Here is a 22,312-nt window from a genome sequence, read left to right on the forward strand (position 1 = left end):
TTCAAGCACCTGTTCACCTTCCACCCTACCTATAATTCTTCCTTGACAAAGTTGTCGTGCGAACGCATTCTAAGTTTCTTCCGAATGTGCTTTCCACTTTCCACTTGAATTAGTTTATTGTGCTTCCCACCTTATTCCCCAAACCTCATGCACATATGGGCATAAAACTTCTGCACATGCTCAGTTGCAAGTGAGCCTTAGCATACTATGAATGTCATACGCAAGCACACAGAAAGGCTCCTTAACTGAACATCTCCTATAATCCAAACAGACTTGGGAATGATATCCAAAAGAACCCTAAATAACTTGCTGTATTCAACACTGCTATGCGGCAACTGTCCTTGCTTTCCAAGGGCCAGTCAGAGCTCATCAGGTATGACTGCTGCATCCATAGCACACCTGGAGGGGTGCACTTCACAGAAATCTACAAAGCTGCTGCCTGGTCATCTGTGCATAATCTTCACCTCCCATTACTTATTGGATTCCCTAGCTTCCCTAGACAGTGCAGTGGCACATGCCATCTTATGGCACACAAAATCCAAGTAATCTGCTCTCCATGGTGGAATCTGGGTTACAAAAAAAGAAACATTTGGTAGTTTGATTTACTGCAACCCTCAACTAGCAGATCATGGCTAATTCAGCCCTGCTTATTGATGTAAAAAAGCAAATTTGCTTACTGTATAGTGTTTTCAGTAGGTAGGATGAATTAGCCATGAGATGCCTGCCTGCGTTCCGGGAAGGCAGATTCTTGTTTTATCATGTTGCTTTGGAATGGACTGAGGAGCTATGCTGACAATGCCTATACGGAAACTCTTGCTTATGCCCAGTAGGCCTGAAAGCTCTTCTTAGATTGGGGATAGAGTTCCGTCCAGTACTGCCAGTGGTCCGTACTACCATAGATCACGTCAAATACCATTCTGCTACCTCTGGAAAACACTGTTTATGATAAGCAAGCTTGATTTTTTATTTTTTTTTGCATATAAAGAAATATTACAGAATAGGTAATGGACAATTAGATTTAAATGCATAAAAATGCCAGAAGTAGCAATTGTGAAGCAAAAAATGAGGAAACCGAAAAAGGAGCTAAATGATGAAGTTTTAGATGGCAACACAGTATGACAAGTATAGAGGCAATACAGATCTAAACAGACAAGCTGTTCTTATTATGAGAGGCAATAAGGAAAAAGCAATGGCAACCACAAAAACGAGTAAATAAGTGAGAATGAATGAGATATTATGTTGAGAGAAATTGATTGCAGAAGGTACAGGGAGATATGAAAGACTGCAAGTAGGCTAGCTTAAGCCCTAAGTAGGCCAAGATCAAAACTGTGAACAGGAGATAGTTTGACAGGGAACAGGTACAAGCTACATAGAGATTTCAGTGTCAGCAATCTGCAGCATTTCATGCCAAACAGTTTGTTGCCATGGCAACTTCACTGGTGCTGGTGGAAGTAGGTTGCCATGGCAGCCTGCAGCAAACTCTACTGGGTTTCTTACATTGCAGCTATCTTTGGAAAAAGCAGTATAAATGTAGTATTTGGGTTCATGGAAACTTAGGTGTGTACAGCAACATTTTGAATAAGTTGAAGTCGGTGAACTATAGGCTTGTGAAGAACCACTTGTGATAGTTGAGCTAACTCATATTTCATGTGTGGATGACCCATCCTCCCTTCTTACATCATACCTATAAAATTATGTATGTTGGCTTGTGAGCCACCTACAGCTTTTTGCATTGGTGGCATATAAATGTAAATAAATGAAATGAACTAAGTGAATGTTTTTTCCATTGGCTTTGATCCCTTCAAAGCACCTGAAATAAGCCAAGCTTTCATGTGATCTTGAATGTACATCATGTTTCAATAAATATGTTCATCCCATAGAAGGTCAATGCACAAATATGTGGGATCTCTCTATATATCTATCTATAGTTATAGGAAGTATGTCCTAGTTCCTAAACCAGACAGGAGTAAGTTTCTATAGGAATCAACGGTAAGAATGGAGAGAGTTAGGGAAGAGGAAAATATCTCCCAGAGAGTCCAGGGAAACAACAGAGAAGAAAGTCACAAGATACTGGAATCAGATGCTGACCTAATTATGGAGGACTAGTGAAAGCAGAGGGAGGAAAGCCGAGCTGAACAATGGTTCTCCAGCTGCAAGAATACAGCTAGAGAGCCCCCCTCTCCCATGGGAAGTCGACATTGGAACCCATCTAAGGCAGAGCAGTATATGTGTGTGTCTGTCGTTCTCTCTATCGAGATATTTACTTGTATAAAAAAGAGAAAATAAAAACCCCTTTATTATATATTTAATTCATTATTTTAAATACTTAAGGGATGAAAAGTTAGTTCATAAACCCTTTACACACGCCATCTCATATAGTTGTATCATATAGGTTAGTTTGTTTGAAATAATTACTGGCAAAAACATACCTTTTTAAAGTATTTAAAATAATGGCTTAAAATATGTAATAAAGGTTTCCTTTGTGGGAATCAGGTCTTGGGAAGCTGCAAGTTTTCTGTTTACTAGTGTGTGTGTGTGTGTGTATGTAAATATAGATATAATATAAAATAGCAAAAATATAATAAATGGTAATAAACTGCTGATTATATACAGTTTTTATCTTTTTTAATCCAAAACCAAAATGTTTTAGGTGAAAAAATCCAGTTTATAACAAAATATGCAATAGCCATTCAAGCATCTCAGCTGATTCCAATCATTGCTGGCTAAAGAAACACCACACTGTGAAGTGAGAAACAATTTCAAACTTGGAAACGTTATTAATTCAAGCCCTCATTACCACAACAAAGGCTTCCATTTTGCCAGATTGGCTTCTTCAGAGGGATGAAACTTACTTCAGAATTATGGCTGCAGAAGTATAAAACAAGCTTACATTGTAAAGATTTTCGCAAATTCTCTTAGAACATATTGCAGCATAATACAGCTTCACGTTCCATACATTAGTGAAAAAACAATCTTATAAAAATTTGACTCCGTATATCAGTACCAATGAACATGAACTGCTGTCAGTTGAGGTGTTAATCCAACATGATTACCAAATCTTCTGAAAAAGAAATGACTTATTAAAAGAAAATTTCCAGCACAACATGGGGAAAAAACTTCTCTTAAGATAGTTTTAAACAAAAAAGCCTCCTGCTACTGAATTAGCATACACTGATTAGACTGCAGCCTGTGTAACACTGCTGCGTGGTCCCAAACGAGGCTAACAGGAAGCTTTAAATATAGGGGAACCCTTCTTAAAAATCAAAAAACAGTAAAACTTTGTGTACCAACAATCTCAACCCGGGAATACAAAAAAAAAGAATGAAACTGAATACATCATAAAAATAATTCCCATTCAGTAGCTAGAATCAGTCCAATAGGTGTAACTGTATTCCAGAGCAAATAAAAATTGTTTGACAGAACTGGAAAGATATATTACACCCGTCACCCCCCCCCCCCCCCCCCCCCCCCCGCCACAAGGTAGCAAAACCTACTGAAAGACAGAAAACCTCATGTGATCCACAGAATTACTGACAAGCCACCCAATATTTTACTAATGCAGCCTCAAGCTTAAGAGTTTGAATGCAGCTTTTATTTTGAATAATTTGTGTTTTAGCCAGTCGTTTTGTTTGACCAATATAGATCTTCAGACAAGGGCAACATTCACAAAGATTACTTGTGAAAAGTCATAATCCGCGGAAAAGTTATTATCCGCACCCCTGTTTTCTGTAAACCGACATGTGAACGAGTTCATGAATGCCGGTATAAAAAAACCTTAAATAAATAAATAAATAATCAAAATAGCCCCTCAAAGTGAAATGTTGGAACTTATGTTTCCAAGCAATTAAAGCAAACTGAAACAATTGCTGAAATAATATAACCAATACTTATCCAAAAAACCTGCAGGTGTCTGCAAATATCTACTAGCCGACGTCCATAACAACTCCATGTTTATCACTTCTTGACACGTGCCATATTTCACCTTGTCAGACTGCCTCAGGAGGAATTCTTATGTAAGAAAATGTGAGTATCCAGTCTAACAAAAAAAGCAAAACTCCCCCCATCAAAAAAAACTCCCCACAAATAACTTCAGAAAGAAACATCAACAATACAAAGCTTTATATGTTTTTTTTGCTGTAGTACCTCTACTTCTATTGCAAGGATATTAAAAATCATCAGCATTTCATCGAACCATGGAAAAATCCAACTTAAAAGCTTGATTAATAGCCATGTTATCTTCTCCTCCAGTTAGACGCTTCCAAGTAGTCTAGCTGTACAATCGTTTTATTATTTCAGCAATTTGTTTTTTTCATTGACTTGTAATAAAGGTTCTAGAAAATAAAGAAATGTAAAACAGTGTCATGATTAAAACTGTTGCCATACATCTGCATATTTAAACCTATTAGTTCTAGATTATGCAGCAATTTATCTTTTAAGATACCATAAAGAATTGGTTTGGAGAATTGATTTGTTTTACATATACACATGTTTTAATGATAGCCCATCCTTTTTTTTTGTTGTTTTTTTTAAGGTATTTTTTTCCCTCTTTTTGTTGTATTCTTATAAGATACCACAGTGTGCAAAGAATCCAAATTAATCTGCAGAAATTGTCACTTAAATCATTATTTAAAGGATCAAGGAAGTCAGAAACGTGGTAAACTATGGTGAAAAAATATCTTTTTGAGACAGTATTTTTCTGCTCTGGAACTTTTCACCAGATATTATAAATGTTGCCTGCCTTCCAAAAAACATGAACTTCATTTTCCAATTTAAATATGAAACACAAAACCTAGTTTGATATCCATTTCATTCATGAATATGGTTATACTGCCATAACGTATATTTTTGAGTACACAATAGCTTTCTCAGTGAAGTCTGGCAATTAGTGCATCTGGTACAAATGATTTTAAGAAAATATTCATATTTTCTTTCTTTATAATTTATACTAAAGCTAGAGTTACATTTTGTTACAAACTTTTAGAAAATCTTTAGTTTGTAAGTGGGATAGCATACTGAAGGTTACATGATCTTACATTTACAGAACATGTACACTTCTTAAATGTTCAAAATACTCAGCTTTTGGAATTGTTTACAGGATGCACCCAGAATATGTGTGTGTGTGTGTATATATATATATATATATATATATATATATTCAGTCTGTGGGGCACACCTTTTTATGTATTTTCTACATATCCTAACTATATGATGACCATAAATGTTTGCTAGTTTAGCTGCCTGCTTTAACTGTTCTGTTTTTGAGTATGCATGCCCTTTCATGCAGTCTTCTGAGGGTCGAACAGAATCACTGATATCTATTTATTTTATTCCTGCAAAGCTCCAACAAGTGTTGCCTTTTTTTATGATTTGTTTACAAGTGTAATGGTGTAAGGAATTTTTCACAATTTTTCCTGTTAAGGGAGAAACAAATGCAAGCTGTCATACTTACACATCTCGAAAATGTATTATGACTTCATTTATATTTCTTTAGTTTGGTACGTGAACTGACCCACAGTTCTTGAGTATTTAGACTGTTTGTTTATTAAGGGTCTGTAGTAACTATTGACTGCATGCTACTTTAGAAGCATTAATGTAGATCTTTAATTTTAAAAAAGTGTTGAATATTCCATTTAAATATTTTCTTACAATTTTTATTTTCACTAGCTCATCAGAGTTGTAACAAGCTCGATAAAAGTGCAAGGAGTCTTGGCTTATACTTGTGTCCTGCTCTTCTATTTTGGGTAAGGTCCACACCAGAGAAACAGTTGTTTAGTAGGGATGTGAATCGTTTTTTAACGATTTAAATTATCGTCCGATATTTTTTAAATCGTCATTAATCGGTAAAGAGTGCGATACAATAGAAATTCCCCTGATTTATTGTGAAAAATCGTTTTTTTGGTTAGTGCGCACTAACGGGAGTTAGCACTAACAGAAAATGATACAATTTGACACTTTTCAGGTCAGTTAAGGTCAGTTTAGGAATGAATATGTATTCCTATCGGCTGCCCTCTTATTTTTTGATGTTACCAAGGTTCCCACTGATGTGATGGTTTAATATATGGGGGATGGGAAATGGAAACGGTTGGTAGCTTGACGAAAAAAGTAATGTGATCAGTCAATGTGACTAGAACTTGTTTATTATTTTTGTTACCAGGCACTGGCACGTGAAATGCTAGTGCATGTTTTGAATTTGCCAATCCCTGTGCATTTTAGAAAGGTGGTCCTGGAATTATTATACACACTTCGAATATATGTATATGGTAATTGTTGGTAAGTGTATTTCTGAAGTGGCCAGTACGTTTACTTTCCCTCCTACTTTTACTCACCAGCTAAGCTTTATAAGAAGGGCTTCTCTGCTTGTGTGTTGCTTTTGTTTGGTGTGAGGAGAAACATCAGTTCTTTATTCAATCTACTAGATCTATTTTATCAACCTACTCAATTTTTTTATTGATTTATTATATCGGTGAATTAACTTGGGAGTGTTGTGATCCTCCTGCACATAGTGCCCTATCCCTGATACCAGGAGTGTTGTGATCTTCCTGCACACAGTGCCTTATCCCTGATACCAGGGGTGTTGTGATCTTCCTGCACGCAGTGCCCTATCCCTGATACCGGGGGTGTTGTGATCTTCCTGCACACAGTGCCCTATCCCTGATACCGGGATAGGGCACTGTGTGCAGGAAGATCACAACACTCCCGGTATCAGGGATAGGGCACTGCGTGCAGGAATATCACAACACTTCCGGTATCAGGGATAGGGCACTGCAAGGTAGAAGATCTCAGCTCTCAAGATCCTGCACAGGGCAGTGCAGAGGAAGATCACAACACTCCCGGTATCAGGGATAGGGCACTGCAAGGTAGAAGATCACAGCTCTCGAGATCCTGCACAGGGCAGTGCAGAGAGGAAGATCACAACACTCCCGGTATCAGGGATAGGGCACTGCAAGGTAGAAGATCACAACACCCCCGGTATCAGGGATAGGGCACTGCGTGCAGGAAGATCACAACACTCCCAAGTTAATTCACTGATATAATAAATCAATAAAAAAAATTGAGTAGGTTGATAAAATAGATCTAGTAGATTGAATAAAGAGCTGATGTTTCTCCTCTCCTCACACCAAACAAAAGCAACACACAAGCAGAGAAGCCCTTCTTATAAAGCTTAGCTGGTGAGTAAAAGTAGGAGGGAAAGTAAACTTACTGGCCACTTCAGAAATACACTTACCAACAATTACCATATACATATATTCGAAGTGTGTATAATAATTCCAGGACCACCTTTCTAAAATGCACAGGGATTGGCAAATTCAAAACATGCACTAGCATTTCTCGTGCCAGTGCCTGGTAACAAAAATAATAAACAAACAAGTTCTAGTCACATTGACTGATCACATTACTTTTTTCGTCAAGCTACCAACCGTTTCCATTTCCCATCCCCCATATATTAAACCATCACGTCAGTGGGAACCTTGGTAACATCAAAAAATAAGAGGGCAGCCAATAGGAATACATATTCATTCCTAAACTGACCTTAACTGACCTGAAAAGTGTCAAATTGTATCATTTTCTGTTAGTGCGCACTAACTTCCTGTTAGTGCGCACTAATCAGAAAAACCGATTTTTTACTGAAAAAATTGTGCCAATCACGATTTTCTTCTCCTGCCAGACGAATTTGATCGTTAAGACGATCGGGCACACGATTCACATCCCTGTTGTTTAGAGATATCATGACATATTTTAATCAATAATTAGTTCATCCTAAGAAATAAAAGGCTTCATATTCAAAGTAAGCAGTTCAGTATGTTATCGCCTCATTTCAGTGTTCAGCCTGGGACAGTGGAGTGCACGTTAAAGTGTGATTCTGCTGTTAAATGTGCTGTTGTATTGTATAACTTGCATGTATAGTATGAAGCAAAGCCAGCAAATGGAAACTGAATGTGTCTGTTGTGCAGAAGGTTAAGCAGCACATGGAATGCTTCGTGTGCACAACAGTAAACTATAATTTTCAAGAAAGGAAGGTAGTTTTGGTAGCTTAGATCTCCTCTGCAAACCCCCATGATCTTTGACAAATTTCAGGAGAATAGATGGTGAATAATTAAAAAGAACAGACTCAGAAAAATTGTATTGTCATGGTCAACCTCAGGCCATTCAGTGAAGACAGCCAAAACAAAATTGAGTAATTTGGCACTAAATACTGATAACATAAACATTGCCATTATTTATAATTACAGAAATAATTAGTATAAAGTATATGGGAGGACAGCAATAAGACAGTTGGATTTTAAAAGAAATATCTTAAGTTTGTGAACCTATAAGACTTTCATGCAGGTTTCTTAATCAGCTTTAAAGCTAGTCCCAGAAGAGTTAGGACATAGACATCAGACTGCATGTGATTCCTGGGAGAAGTGAAAATATACACAGGTCCTTCTCCAAGCTATTATCTGTGTTTAAAAAAAAAACCAAACACACACACACACATTCTAAGGGCTCTTGGATATATATTATCTATTGTACATTATTCCTTCACCTCAGATGAAGCCAGTTTAAGAAAAGAAGTGTCTTTATCCATGTAGTCCGAGCATAAGGCAGGATTATACTGCAAAACTCTTATTAGGATTACAGTTTTTTTCCTGAGTTATGAATACTTTGATGGCCTATAGTCAGAACATTGAACGTCTCTCTCTCCTGACTTCCATATCTTTAAAAAATCAGGTATATCCTAGATCAAGTTTTCCCAAACTTTCAGCCAATATGACCACATTTTATCATTTAAAAATTTACATGACCTCGGAGGAAGACCAAAGCAAATTAGCAGGTATGCAGTCCCCTCCAATAATCGCTCCAGACTCACCCTTCCCATACTCCATCTGATCTCTCAACCTCTACACTCTCCAGTTGATCCTTTCTTTCAGCTTTGCGCTCTTCCTTAACTTCCAGCCACTCCAGAGGGCATCCTCTCTTGATCTCCTCTCCTAAGCGGACCCTCTCTCTCAATTTCTGCCCCTCTATCTAATCCCCTCTTACATTCCCTCTTTTGCTATCACCTCCCCAGCCCATCCTCTCATACTCCTTCAGCCTTTTTCACATTTCTCAGCTGATTCTATTTCATGCTCAAGCCCCTTATAACCACCAACTGATTCTCTGTCATACCTTCCCTCTTACCTCATCCCGTATTCCCTCCTGATGCTCAACCTCCACCCCTTCTAACATCCCCTCTCCGGCTGATCCCCCCTCAGCCCTCAACTCCTTCCTTACTTCCTCCAGTTATTCTTCTGTTCTCTTTTTAGCCCTTCACAGACAATCCCTCTCTAGCTAATCCAACCCCTCCTACATTTGATCCCTCCCTTCAAACAGCTCCCCCCCCAAACAAGCCCCAAGCCTGGGTCAGCAGCAATGTTTCTTTTGGCCTTTGGGCCAAAGATGGATGATAACTGGTGGGAAGAAAGGGTGGACAGATGACAGGGCAACATTTTCTCTTGGGTTAGGTAGATGAGGAGGGGAGCAGCGTCAATCTCCACTGGCAGGTGCACGCTCCATCCTCCACTCCCCTCATGCCTGGTCCCAAGCCCAAAAGTGATCTTCAGGAAAAAGCAATCTTAGTAATGAAAGCACAGGTACTGTGCCAGTGCAAGCTCACAGGCCTTGTCATGCAGGGCTTCCTATTACAAAAATTCATTTGAGCATAGGGCAGCTGCAGGGCCTGCGAGTATTTGCCCCATGCTGATGTCAGTATTAATGCTTCTGGTATCTGAAGAATGCTGGCATTTAAAGCACTTGTGACCCCAGTTGAAGGTTTTATGGACCCCCCTTTTTGGAGTCCTGAACCGCAGTGGGAAGCCTTGCTCTCTGAGTGGGTGAGAACAGGAGGCACACTTTTTCTCATTCTAGCACCTTTTGAGACTAATACACCTGCCTGAAATACTGCCATTTCCTTCCTGCTCAATTTATTGGACGCACATTACAGGTGAAAGACAAAGAGCTCTCAAATCTCTTGCAAGTATGGCAACAAAGGAAGTCTCCATTTTTAACAACCCTGTCATTCTGAGCAAGGAAGAGTTCAACATTACGTAGAACTTTAAAAAGTTTAAGAATTATTCTTTATTTGAAATAAATCCTCCTGCTTGTCTCCCAAGTACATAAACACATCCCCTGGACTAAAACTGCTCTTCCATTCATCCTGTTACACCAGTCCAGTCCTGTCCCATACAGGTTGGTTGTTTCCCCCTACCAGCAGATGGAGGCAGACAATACAGTTTTCCTTCATGTGACATCATGGCCACTACTTAGAGGGTGGTGCAACATAGCAGGAATTCAGTATTTTCTGCCTCTAGCAGATGATAGGACAGGTAGTGCAGCAGGACGATGTTGCATCCCAGGATCAGATGCGGGGATGGGCCAATGGCTACAGCCAGCACTGCAAGCCCATCTTTGGCAGCGCCCTATCCCAGACGGGACTTTGGTTGAGCTCAGATGGGGGGCTGAAAATTAAAAAAAAAAAAAATAATAATTTATTTCTAAAAGGATAGTTTGGGCTGTGACTCTCTTCCTCCCGCCCCATACTTCTTCCACTAGCAGTAAAATGCACTTAAAAAGAAAAAAAAAAGCAGAAACTGAAAGGCAAACAGCATTGGTAGAGGCGGCATTGGCAGGACAGAACAGTATCGGGAAAACTTGCTGGTGAGTTTGTGTGCAGTCGGCACTGTTGGCTTTGGGGCTGGGGGGCACTGGTGGTTCCTCTGAGCAGTGATTGCAGCATGAACATACCTGACCTCACATGCCATTGTGAGGCCTGCAGGATGTGCTGCATTGACACAGAAAAAGGACCACTTTATTTGGCCTGTTTTCAAATCGGGGTGCTCCTGGGGGCATGCTCTATTTGGGCTTAGCACTATGGGATGCTCATTTGTCTACCCCAGAGGGGTGCGTCAGTTACCAGCAGCATTAGGGGAAGCAGACACATGGCCATTAGCTGGCACATTCTGCTGTGGCCATCTTGGAGGAAATTCTGGCATGAAAGACTTTGAGGCAGGGGAATCTTTGGAGGCAGCTGGGAGTGCTGAATTGCCCCTTATCTTAGTCCCTGCGTATTTGCCAGTGGTCATGTCGCAGACCTCTCTGTCGGGAGATCATGAAAAATTTTTACGGAGTTCTTCCGGTTCCTACATCAGGCCATCTATGACTTTAGAAATCTAGGGGGAGAGCTTGATGGTAGAGGGAGGAAGACTCCCATGTGTTTTTCCACCCACATTATCCCCGCAGGTCTTGCTGAAGAGGACACGGGGGGGGGGGGGGGGGAGGGCAATTAAAGTGCCAGGTCCCTCTTGGGAGGGGTCAGAGGACCATAGAGATGTGGAGAGTTTGGCCTTCCTGGAAGAGGGAAAGGTCCCCCGGGTCCCGAGGAAGTCTCCGTCATTTGTCTCTTCCAAAAGGATGAGATTGCGGATTTGAGCAGCTATCGCATGTCTTCTCATGGATGAAGTAAAGCCCCTGGAGACTCCAGTATGAGATCCCATCATTAAGGGAAATGTAAATTTACTAGAACCTTTTCCCTTGCTTCCTGAGGTGGAAGAAATGATGCTTGCAGAATGGGAGTACCTGGAGTTGGCACTACAGGATGTGAAACTGCTGCTAAAGGTGTATCCCTTTCCACTGGCTACGATGCAGACTTTCTTCCAACAATGGACACTCTGGTCATGGCGATGACACGGCATACCACTTTTTCTGTGAAAGGAGTTACTTTGTTTAAGGGGATCGAAAGATGGAACCTCTACTGAAGAATTTGTTCATCTCCTCAGCTATAGCAGTCCAGAATTCTGTTTGTACTGCTCTGGTGGTGCGCGTGCTTCTCCAGCAGCTCCCGGAGAGTGAGGAGGAGGCTAGAATGGAGTCTTTTTAGCCAATGTGCCTTATGATTTGCTCCGTAGCTCTTCTCAGTCAGTGGCCCTCTCTGTTGCAGTTTGGCAGGGGTCAGTCCTTTCTTGGCTTCAGTAAGCCGAGAGCCAAATAAGGAGCCTCTTCCATGGCAGGAAGATTCGCCTCAACCCACACTTGCTCTTAACCCCCTTAGATGGTCAATTGCAGGGGCTCTACAGAGAATGGTCCCACATTATTTCAGACCAGTGGATATTAGAGATTATCCAGGTATGAATACACTCTGGATCTGCAGCATCCCATTCACTGTGTATTCATGGTCTCCCCTCCTTTCTTTCTGTCCAAACAGCGGGAGACTCTATTGAAGCTACAGTTGTTTCTTGTCCTTGTCCTTATAGCCAAGCAGGGTCAAGGCTGATACTTCATCTACTTCATGGTACCCATGAAAGATGGGTCTTTCTGTCCTATCCTAGATCTCAAGGGGATGAACTGCAGTCTGCAAGTGACCCACTTTCTTATGGAAAAGCACTCTGTTCTCTTGCAGTACAGCAGGGGAAGTATCTTGCTCTCTCGACTTGGCCAAGGCCTATCTGCATATTCCAATACAAGTGCAGGATCAGAGGTACTTGCAGTTCTGTGTGCTGTGGAAGCATTTTCATTTCCATGTGCTGCCATTTGGGCTGGCAACTGCTCCCTATGTATTTACCAAGGTGATGGTCATGGTGGTGGAAGCTTTCAGACACGAAGGAATTATGGTCCATCTGTATCTGGATGACTGGTTAATCCAGGCAGAGTCTCTTAAGGAGACGTGTCACGGGTTCGGTCAGATGATCTACCTCCTAGAAGACTTGGGCTGGGTAGTCAATTTTGGGAAAAGCAAACCTGAGGCCACAAAGTCTCTGGATACTTAGGAACGCACTTCAATACTTGAGCGGTCAAGTTTCCCTTACGAATGAAAGGGTGAGCAAGGAGGTGATGCAGGTGCAGAGACTGCTGCAGATATCTCCCTCATTGTTTGGGATTATTTGCTGGTCCTGGAATTGATGGCGGAGACTCTGGATTTGGCCCTTTGGCTAGAGCTTCTATAAGGTGACTGGTCTCTGCAGACCCAGAAGTATGAGATGAGACTTTCCTTGAGTCTGTCCACTTGCCAGTCACTTCACTGGTGGCTGAATCCCCTAAATCTGATGAGAGGGGTCAGTGATTACACCATCCTGGGTTCTGAATGGTGAAGCAATGTGACAAGGCAATAGCTAAAGTCAGAAGAATGCTGGGATGCATAGGGAGGAATAATCAGTAAGAAAAAAGAGGTGATAATGCCCTTGTACAAGTCCTTGGTGAGGCCTCACCTGGAGTACTGCATTCGGTACTGGTTCCCATATCTTAAAAAGGATAAAGTCCAGATAGAAGCAGTCGAAAGAAGAGCAACCAAAATGGTGAGGGGGTCAGCATTAGAAGACTTATGAGGAGAGGCTGAAGGATGTGAATATGTACACCCTGGAAGAAAGGACGTGCAGGGGAGATATGATACAGATGTTCAGTTATCTGAAATGTTTTAATGATGCACAATCATCAAACCTTTTCCATTGGAAAGAAATCAATAAAACTAGGGGTCATGAAATGAAACTCCAGGGAGGATGACTTGGAACCAATGTCAGGAAATATTTCTTCATGGAGAGGGTGGTGAATGCCTGGAATGCCCTTCCGGAAGAGGTGGTGAAAACTAAAACAGTCAAGGAATTCAAAGGGGCATGGGATAAACATTGGATTCCTAAAGGCTAGAGGTTGGAAATAAAGAAGAGTGCATTGAGGGGGGGGGGGGGGGGTACTGGAGGGTAACTTGCTGGTGTGGCAGTTGCTACCCTTAACAAATAAGCTTTGGTATTGTTAATGTAACTCCATCATTGCTCTCTACTTCAATGGCAGTGAGAAAAGGGGAATTAGATTCAGACAGCAACCAACAAGGGCCCCGACTTTTATGGTTGGGGAACAAATAAACATGGGGTAATTAGCTAATGTGGAGCTTGCTATCCTTAATCACGAAGCTTGATACTTTTGATGCAACTCCAACATTGCTCTCTGCTTTCACGGCAACAGTAAAAGGAAATTGGATTCACACAGCATCCAACGATCCTGACTTTTACGGTCTGGTAAACTGAAAAGCATGGGGGTAACCTGCATAGTACAGCAGATGCTGGCATACGCTTGCTGAGCACACTGGGTGAATCATTTGGTCCTTTGCTGCCATTATTTCTATATTTCTATGTTGACAATGGATGTGAGTTTCTTTAGTTGGGAGAGCTCATTTCCAGAATCAGTGGTGCAGGGGTGATGAACTCAGGAAGAATTGGTCCATCAATTCACTGGAGACTTGGTCTATCTGATTCACTTTGTTGTGTTTCCTCCCCTTACTTCAGGAGATGACTGTTCGGGTCTTCTCAGACAACGCAACAGCAGTGGCTTATGTCAATTGACAGGGCAGAACTCAGAGCTTGGAGGGGGGGGGGGGAGAGATGATGCTGCTCTTTCCATGGGTATAGGAACAACTCCAGGTGCCATCAGTGGCTGTCATTGCTGGGCAGGAAAAGGTGCAAGCGGATTTCCCCAGCAGAACCCTTCCAAATCCCAGGGAGTGGGAGCTGAGTCAGGAGGCCTTCCAGATGGTCAGCTGGTGGTGGGACTACCTGCAAATGGATTTAATGGCAAATCAACGGAACAAGAAAGTGTCAGTTTTTCAGCCAATGATAAGAACTATGATCCTTGAGGATCAATGCAATAGTGCAGCCTTGGCCAATGGGAGAATTTCTTCATATCTTTCCCCCATGGGCCCTCATAGGAAGAGTGCTTCAGCATATAGAGGTGGAGTGCAATGATTGCTCCGGATTGGCCACGCAGATCCTGGTACACGGACCTGATGAATCTTCAGGTGGACCATTCCTTGCCTGTTTTCCAGTGTCGCTGAGACTGCTGACTCAGGGTTCTGTTGTCATGGACGATCTGGTTCCACGTTGTGACCTGGCTCTTGAGCCACGCAGTTTGCACATAGAAACATAGAAATAATGGCAGAAAATGACCAAATGATTCATCCAGTCTGCCCAGCAAGCTTATGCTAGTATCTGCTGTACTGTGCAGGTTACCCCCTTAGCAGTTTCCCAGACCATAAAAGTCAAGACCCTCGTTGGTTGCTGTTTGAATCAAGTTTCCCTTTACTCTTGCAATGTTGGAGTTTCATCAGAAGTATCGGGCTTATTGGTTAAGGGTAGTAAAAGCTGCATCAGCAAATTACCCCCATGCACTCTTTTCTTCATTTCTATTCTCTAGCCTTTAGATATCCACAGTGTTTATCCCATGTCCCTCTCACTGTTTTCATCTTCACCACCTGTCTCATTTTCTCCCAGTCCTTTTAGTTCTGCCTCCAGGTACATTCCCATTTCAACAAAGTCCATATTTTTGAAGTTCAAAACTCGGGTCTTTATGTGACCTCTCTGTATCCTATTTGTGATATCAAACCATACTGTTTGATCACTGGTGCTCAGGTGGGCAATACAGGAAGTGGGAGACATCATCCCCATTAGTGAGCTCTAGATAGAGTATAACTCCCTCCCTCGTGGGTTCCATTACCATTTGTTTGAACAGAGCCCCTTGCAGGGCATCCATTTTATCTCCACTTCTGGTAGATTCTCTAGAAGGGATTCTCCAGTCTTCATCCGGCAGATGAATATCTTCAGCATGCAACACTTCTCCCTTCTTTCCCACCCTTTTGGCTGTCTTCGACCAGATCTCTGTCTAGTTCTTCTGTTTGAGTCAGAGGCCTGTAGACCACTCCAGTAAAAATGGATGCACCATAATCTTTTTTTTTTTTAATAAAGACGGCTCATAATGCTTCTTCCATGCCCCACGTTTCTTGCAGTTCATTTGCTTGGATAGTGTGTTTGACATAAAAAACTATTCCTCCCTCTTTTCTGTCCTCTCTGTCCTTCCTTAAGATATAATCCAGTATGGCCGTATCCCAGTCATGAGAATTTGTGAATGATGTCTCCGTTACAGCAACGATGTCCAAGTCCGCCTTCACCATTAGGGCCTGTAGGTCTGGGATTATATTGTCAAAACTACGAGCATTTGTGGTCATAGCTTTCCAATTTTTCTCCCTTGATTTGTTGCACTTCCTAGTCACCTTTTCTGCATTTTTTGAGCTGGCTGATTTTGTTAGCTAATTAATTTTATTTTCTCCTCACACTTCCTATATTGCTTGGCGATGACATGCTAGTTTCATTGGCCATCTTCTGCCACCCCCATTCTTTCGTTTAAATGTCTGATAACATATGATCTGAATTTCTCATTTAGTTTCCCTCCTTCCTGCTACAGGCAAATGTATGCCATTCTTACCATATAGCCTTTTACTGTTCCATACATAACCCCAGCCTCTAATATATCCAAAACCTTTTTCTGTATATCAGTTTTTGAGCCAGGAATTGAAATTATCTATATGGCATAGCCTTTCTTTTTCTTTTCCATGAACAAGTAATATTTCAGAAAAGGCAATAGTCTTTGTCATGTGTCTTCTTTCTTAGATTTTGGAAATCTTTCTGTAGTTCATGGATACCATTTCTATTGAGGTCATTGGTCTCCAGATAGGTAACATTGCCAAAATTCCTACTTTCTTCTTTAATGACTGATTATCTAGTTTGCATTTCTACTAGCTGAGGATCCTGTTCTCACCATCAAAATGCACTCCCAAATTGGTTCCTCTGATTAAATCTCCCAGCAGAATCAGTTTGTTTTTTTACATTTGATCCCTTTGAAAGGCTTCTGGGTGCATTGGGTGTCTTTTCTTTCAGACATCACTTCAAATTCAATTGAAGAGGTTTCTTCATTTTCCTGTACAGAAAAGACATTATGTAGGGGTAACAGTGGGGAGGAGAGTAGGTGTCTCTTAATCACAGGCCTTATTCTGCCAGAGCCCACTGCTATCCAGTTCCTGGGTTTTTGAATCCTGGATGTCTGACATCTCTGTGGGAGTGAAGGTTGATGTACAGAATGCTGCAAAGTTGGGACAATTGAGTATTTGTCACATGTCTCATTCTACTAGAGCCCACTGTAAACCATTTTTTCTGGGTTTCTGAAAGCCCTGTGGGAGATGGGCGAGAGATAATGGATGGTTCTATAAAGGGACAATTCTTCCCTTAGATGAGTCAGCTCCATTTTCATTGCACTCAGCTGAAGGCAAAAGGGACAAACTTTGATTCTCCAAATGATAGGCCTTGAGACATAAGCACCACAATTGTTGCATTGAATGAAAGACATTTTGTTAAATGTTCACTAATTCCTGAAAATCTTATGAATAAGGTATGGTAAAATTTAGGCTGTAGCAAAAGATTTTTAATAGGTATTTGAAATAAAACTCAAAGTATTAGTATTAGTTGAGATTACTTGCAGGGAAAAAAATTTCACATAGCATGTAGCTGCCTCTCACAGGAAGACCTCCAGACAATGCCTAATTTCTGCTATAAAATACTGGTCTCTAGGATAATGAATTCTTTAAAAAAAAAAAAAAAAAAAGGCCCCTCCCTCTAGACACTGATGATAAAACTTATGGGACTTTTTCTTTTTTTTTTTCCAGCCCCAATACACACTTTCGAACTTTTGTTCACAAATAAAAGAACCCACCCCCACAATAGCACAAAATATAGACAAGGGATATATTTAGCCCAGATATTATAAATAAGCAGTTTCACTTAGCTTGTAGCTGCCTCTCACAGGAAGACATGCAGACAAGGGGATATTCTGCTGCAGTGCATTTAAAAGTGCTTAAAACATTTACCACTTTGGTTTATATCCATGTTTGGCATCTGTTTGAGGCTTTTTTTGTGAGACTAGGACGGAATCTCCCTGGAGGGCAATAATTCCCTACATCTTAGCTTTTCTGCAAGGAGAGCTAGATAAGGGACTTTCCTTGAATTCCCTGAAGGTTCATGTGGCTAGTATTTCTTGTTACCGAGGAAGACTAGCTGGCCTTTCTATAGTGGCTCACCCAGATGTTTCTCGGTTTCTTAAGAGGGTCAAGAGATTATGACCTCCCTTTCGGCTGCCTGTTCCTTCTTAGGTCCTTAACTTGGTGTTGCGGGCCCTCACAGGTTTCCCTTTCGACTCTTTGAGGCAAGCGACCTTGAAGGATCTTTCCTTAAAGGTGACTAAGAAATTTGCTAGGCAAATTTTAGAATTTCAGGCTTTGTCCTGCCGGGACCATTTTTTGATCATTTCTGCGGATGTGGTCACATTCCAACCAATTCTATCCTTTCTCCCAAAGGGTAACTTCGTTTTTCATATCAATCAGACTGTATCTCTCCCAGCTTTTTCCCGAGATGAATGTGGAGTCTAATAACTATCCCTTCAGTGTTTGGGTGTTCGGTGTTTGCTGTTGAGGTATCTAGAGATTACGATAGGTTATTTGTGCTGTTTGGGGAACTGTGTAAGGGGAAAGCGGTCTCCAAAGTCACTTTGGTACTCTGGATAAAGGAGACTATTGTCTTAGCTTAGGTGCTGAAAGGAAAATGTTCCCCAGATTTGATGCGAGTGCACTCCACAAGGGCACCATCGGTGTCCTGAGTGCAGATGCAGGCACTATCGCCTGTGGACATCTGTAGGGCAATGGTTTGGTGGTCTTTGTATACCTTTGTAAAGCATTACCAATTGGATGTTCTAGCCAGGGCAGATTCAGCCTATAGCACTGGGGTTCTCAGAGTGGCCCTCTCTTCCACCTGCCTGAATAGGCAGGGCTTTTGTAGTTCCTACCTGTACAGGACTAGACTGGTGTAGCAGGATGAGAATGAAGGAGAGATTTTTTTTACCTGTTAATTTCCTTTCCATTAGTCCTTCTACACCAGTACAGGACCCTTCTGGAAATAGGGCCAGCCTGACTCATAGGCTGGATATTCTCTGTCAGCTTTCAACTGTAAATAGTTTTGTCTTCCTGAACTAGTTAGATGGAAGTCACAGGAAGTCCTCTTCTCAAGCTAATTTGCAGTTATGTCAAAAACAAAATTACAACTTTAAAAAAAAAAAAGAGAAACTACAAATATTTTAGTGTTCAATCCAAATATACTGGATTCCTGCTACATTGCATCAACCCTAATTAATGGCAATGTCACGTGAAGGAAAAGAAGAACAAGAAGATCGGTAACAACAAGGAATTTATTAACAAGTAAAAAGCCCAGAAGAACAAGAAGATTGGTGTTACCGATCTTCTTGTTCTTCTGGGCTTTTTTTTTCTGGGCTTGTTCCGAGGGGTAGCACTACTACCCCTCGGAACTTCTCATCCCAAGCTTAGGTTCCTAAGTTCATCTTCTTCACCGCCTTAGCTTGCTATTTTTTGCATCTGATCCCCATTAAAACTGTAATGACCTTTCTTCCCTCCAGTTCTTTCAGTTGACACTTTACATCTCCCCTTGCTTAAGTTGCTCCCAAGTTATCTCCTCCCTTGTTCTATGTAAGACAACTTTTGTTACTGTCTGTTTTTTGGTTGTAATGTAAACCGGATTGATAATTAACTCTGTTATTTGAACTTCGGTATAAAAAGTTATAAATAAATAATAAATAATGAATGTTGTAGATAAGAACATAAGAAATTGCCATGCTGGGTCAGACTAGGGGTCCATCAAGCCCAGTATCCTGTTTCCAACAAAGGCCAAACCAGGCCACAATAACCTGGCAATTACGCAAACACCAAGAAGATCCCATGCTACTGATGCAATTAATAGCAGTGGCTATTCCTTAAGTAAACTTGGTTAATAGCAGTTAATGGACTTCTTCTCCAAGAACTTATCCAAACCTTTTTTGAACCCAGCTATACTAACTGCACTAACCACATCCTCTGGCAACAAATTCCAGAACTTAATTGTGCATTGAGTGAAAAAGAATTTTCTCCGATTTGTTTTAAATGTGCTACTTGCTAACTTCATGGAATGCCCTCTAGTCCTTCTATTATCCGAAAGTGTAAATAACTGATTCACATCTACTCATTCAAGACCTCTCATAATCTTAAAGACCTCTGTCATATCCCTCTTCAGCCGTCTCTTCTCCAAGCTGCATAGCCCTAACCTCTTCAGCCTTTCTTCATAAGGGAGTTGTTCCACCCCTTTTATCATTTTGGTTGCCCTTCTCTGTACCTTCTCCATCGCAACTATATCTTTTTTTGAGATGCGGTGACCAGAATTGTACACAGTATTCAAGGTGTGGTCTCACCATGGAGCGATATAGAGGCATTATGACATTTTCCGTTTTATTAACCATTCCCTTCCTAATAATTCCTAACATTCCTTTTGCTTTTTTGACTGCAGCACACTGAGCCGACGATTTTAAAGTATTATCCACTATGATGCCTAGATCTTTTTCCTGGGTGGTAGCTCCTAATATGGAACCTATCATCATGTAACTACAGCAAGGGTTATTTTTCCCTACATGCAACACCTTGCACTTGTCCACATTAAATTTCATCTGCCATTTGGATGCCCAATCTTCCAGTTTTGCAAGGTCCTTCTGTAATATATCACAATCCGCTTGTGATTTAACTACTCTGAATAATTTTGTATCATCCGCAAATTTGATAACCTCACTCATAGAAACATATAGAAACATAGAAATGAAGGCAGAAGAAGACCAAACGGCCCATCCAGTCTGCCCAGCAAGCTTTCGCACTTTTTTTCTCTCATATACTTATCTGTTTCTCTTGGCTCTTAGTAACCTTTTTTATTCTATTTCCCTTCCACCCCCACCATTAATGTAGAGAGCAGTGTTGGAACTGCATCTAAATGAAATAGCTTAATTTAGTTAGGGGTATTAACCACCGCAATAAGCAAGCTACACCCATGCTTATCTATTTATTCAGACTGTGTAATTCAGTCCTTGTTGATTGTTGCCTGAATATAGATCCACCTTTCTTCATTGTCCCCTGTCATATTCCTTTCCAGATCATTTATATATATATATATATATATATATATATATATATTATATATATATGCTATAACAGTTGTTACTAGAACATCTGGTCACTAGATCCCTATGACTTTTTAAAACAGTACTCTGTCACCACCACCCTACAGCACCAACCTGGCTGATCTCGGGGAGGAGTATTAGCTTTCTTATTCGGATAAGTGGATCCAGAGCCAGTGGGTTCTGTACCTCTACCAGCAGATGGAGATGGAGCAAAGCTGACATCACAATATATATATAAACCCCTGCACAGAAATCAGCCGGCCAGTATTCTCTGTCTCCAGCAGATGGTGGACTTTCATCTCCCTACTGAGTAGTGCCTTAAACGTTTTTTATAGAAGGAGAAAAGAAGAAAGACGTTTATTGCCCCGCTTTTCTGTGGTGATACTATATGGTCCCTCCCTCAGTCAAGTTTTCTGAAGTGATTTCTTCAAATTCTTCCCTCAGATGAGTGCCTTGGTCCGGTAGCTGGTTTTTGCTGCGTGGACTTAGCTGTTAAAAAAAAACAAACAAACAAAAAAAAAACAACCTACTGAGGGCAAGCGGGTGCAGGAAGCTGAGCGCTGCAGCGAAGGTTTATGCCCTTCCCCCTGCAGCCAGAGAGAGACTCTGTACTCGTCTGGGATGGGCTGAGCTCAGGTAAAGAGTATTTGGGAAAAAAAAATGAAATAGAGGGGGAGTTGATTTTAGGGATTTCTCTTCCTTCTGGTCACCATGCTCGGCCCACCAATCCGACGTCCTTTCCCGCCTCGGGGGAGCTTGGAAGACTCAGGCAACTTGGTGGGTTGAGCAGCCTTCTGGGCTAGGCCCCACTCTCGGGCTTTGGTTTTCATCACATGGTAGGCCATGGCAACATTCGCACGCCTTTTCTCTGCACATGACTGCCCTTTTCTGGTGCATCGGTTCATGCTTACATGCCCAGCTGTAAGTCTAGTTGCATGCCTAGCTGGGACCTCAGTTGGGCGCATAAGGACTCCACCCTAAGTGCTCAGTTGTGCACGTAAGGGTGCCTAGTTGGATGCACAATGGTGTGCTTCAGAGCACCTAGAGAGGCACTCAAGTGGGGGTACTTATCTGAATAGTACATTGGGCGCGCCTAATTTTTGAGTGCCTGTTTTTTGTCAAGCGCATATTGCGAGCATAGCTAGGCGCACACTTCTCAGATGTCTGTTTAGAGTGTGCGTTAAATGAGTATGGCACTGAAAGCAAAGAAGCCTAAGCACCTTACCTTTTGCGCTGCTTGCCATATTTGGGCATCTCAGCCTGGTGTTCCCTTTAACTTGTGTCAGCATTGTTTGTAGGCTCAGGGACACTTATCTCCATCTGATTTTGCTAAGCCCAGTCCTTCCCAGCATGATACTGGCAGGGAGAAAAAGTTGTCAGTTTTGCCTGGAATTGGGGCTTCCCCAACTGATTCTCTAGCAAGAGAAGGTGGTACAGGACCAGTGCC

General features: G+C 41.4%; 1 protein-coding gene across 1 annotated transcript in view; it reads left to right on the forward strand.

The window, feature by feature from the left end:
- Positions 1 to 22,312, forward strand: part of TAPT1 (transmembrane anterior posterior transformation 1) — a 247,801-nt gene that overhangs the window by 188,702 nt on the left and 36,787 nt on the right. Inside the window, exon 12 of the mRNA XM_029590601.1 lies at positions 5,665 to 5,741. Within this exon, the coding sequence (XP_029446461.1) occupies positions 5,665 to 5,741 (77 nt within the window). The remainder of the gene's footprint in view (positions 1 to 5,664; positions 5,742 to 22,312) is intronic.

Source organism: Rhinatrema bivittatum, chromosome 1 (assembly GCF_901001135.1).
Source record: "Rhinatrema bivittatum chromosome 1, aRhiBiv1.1, whole genome shotgun sequence".
NCBI lineage: Eukaryota > Metazoa > Chordata > Amphibia > Gymnophiona > Rhinatrematidae > Rhinatrema > Rhinatrema bivittatum.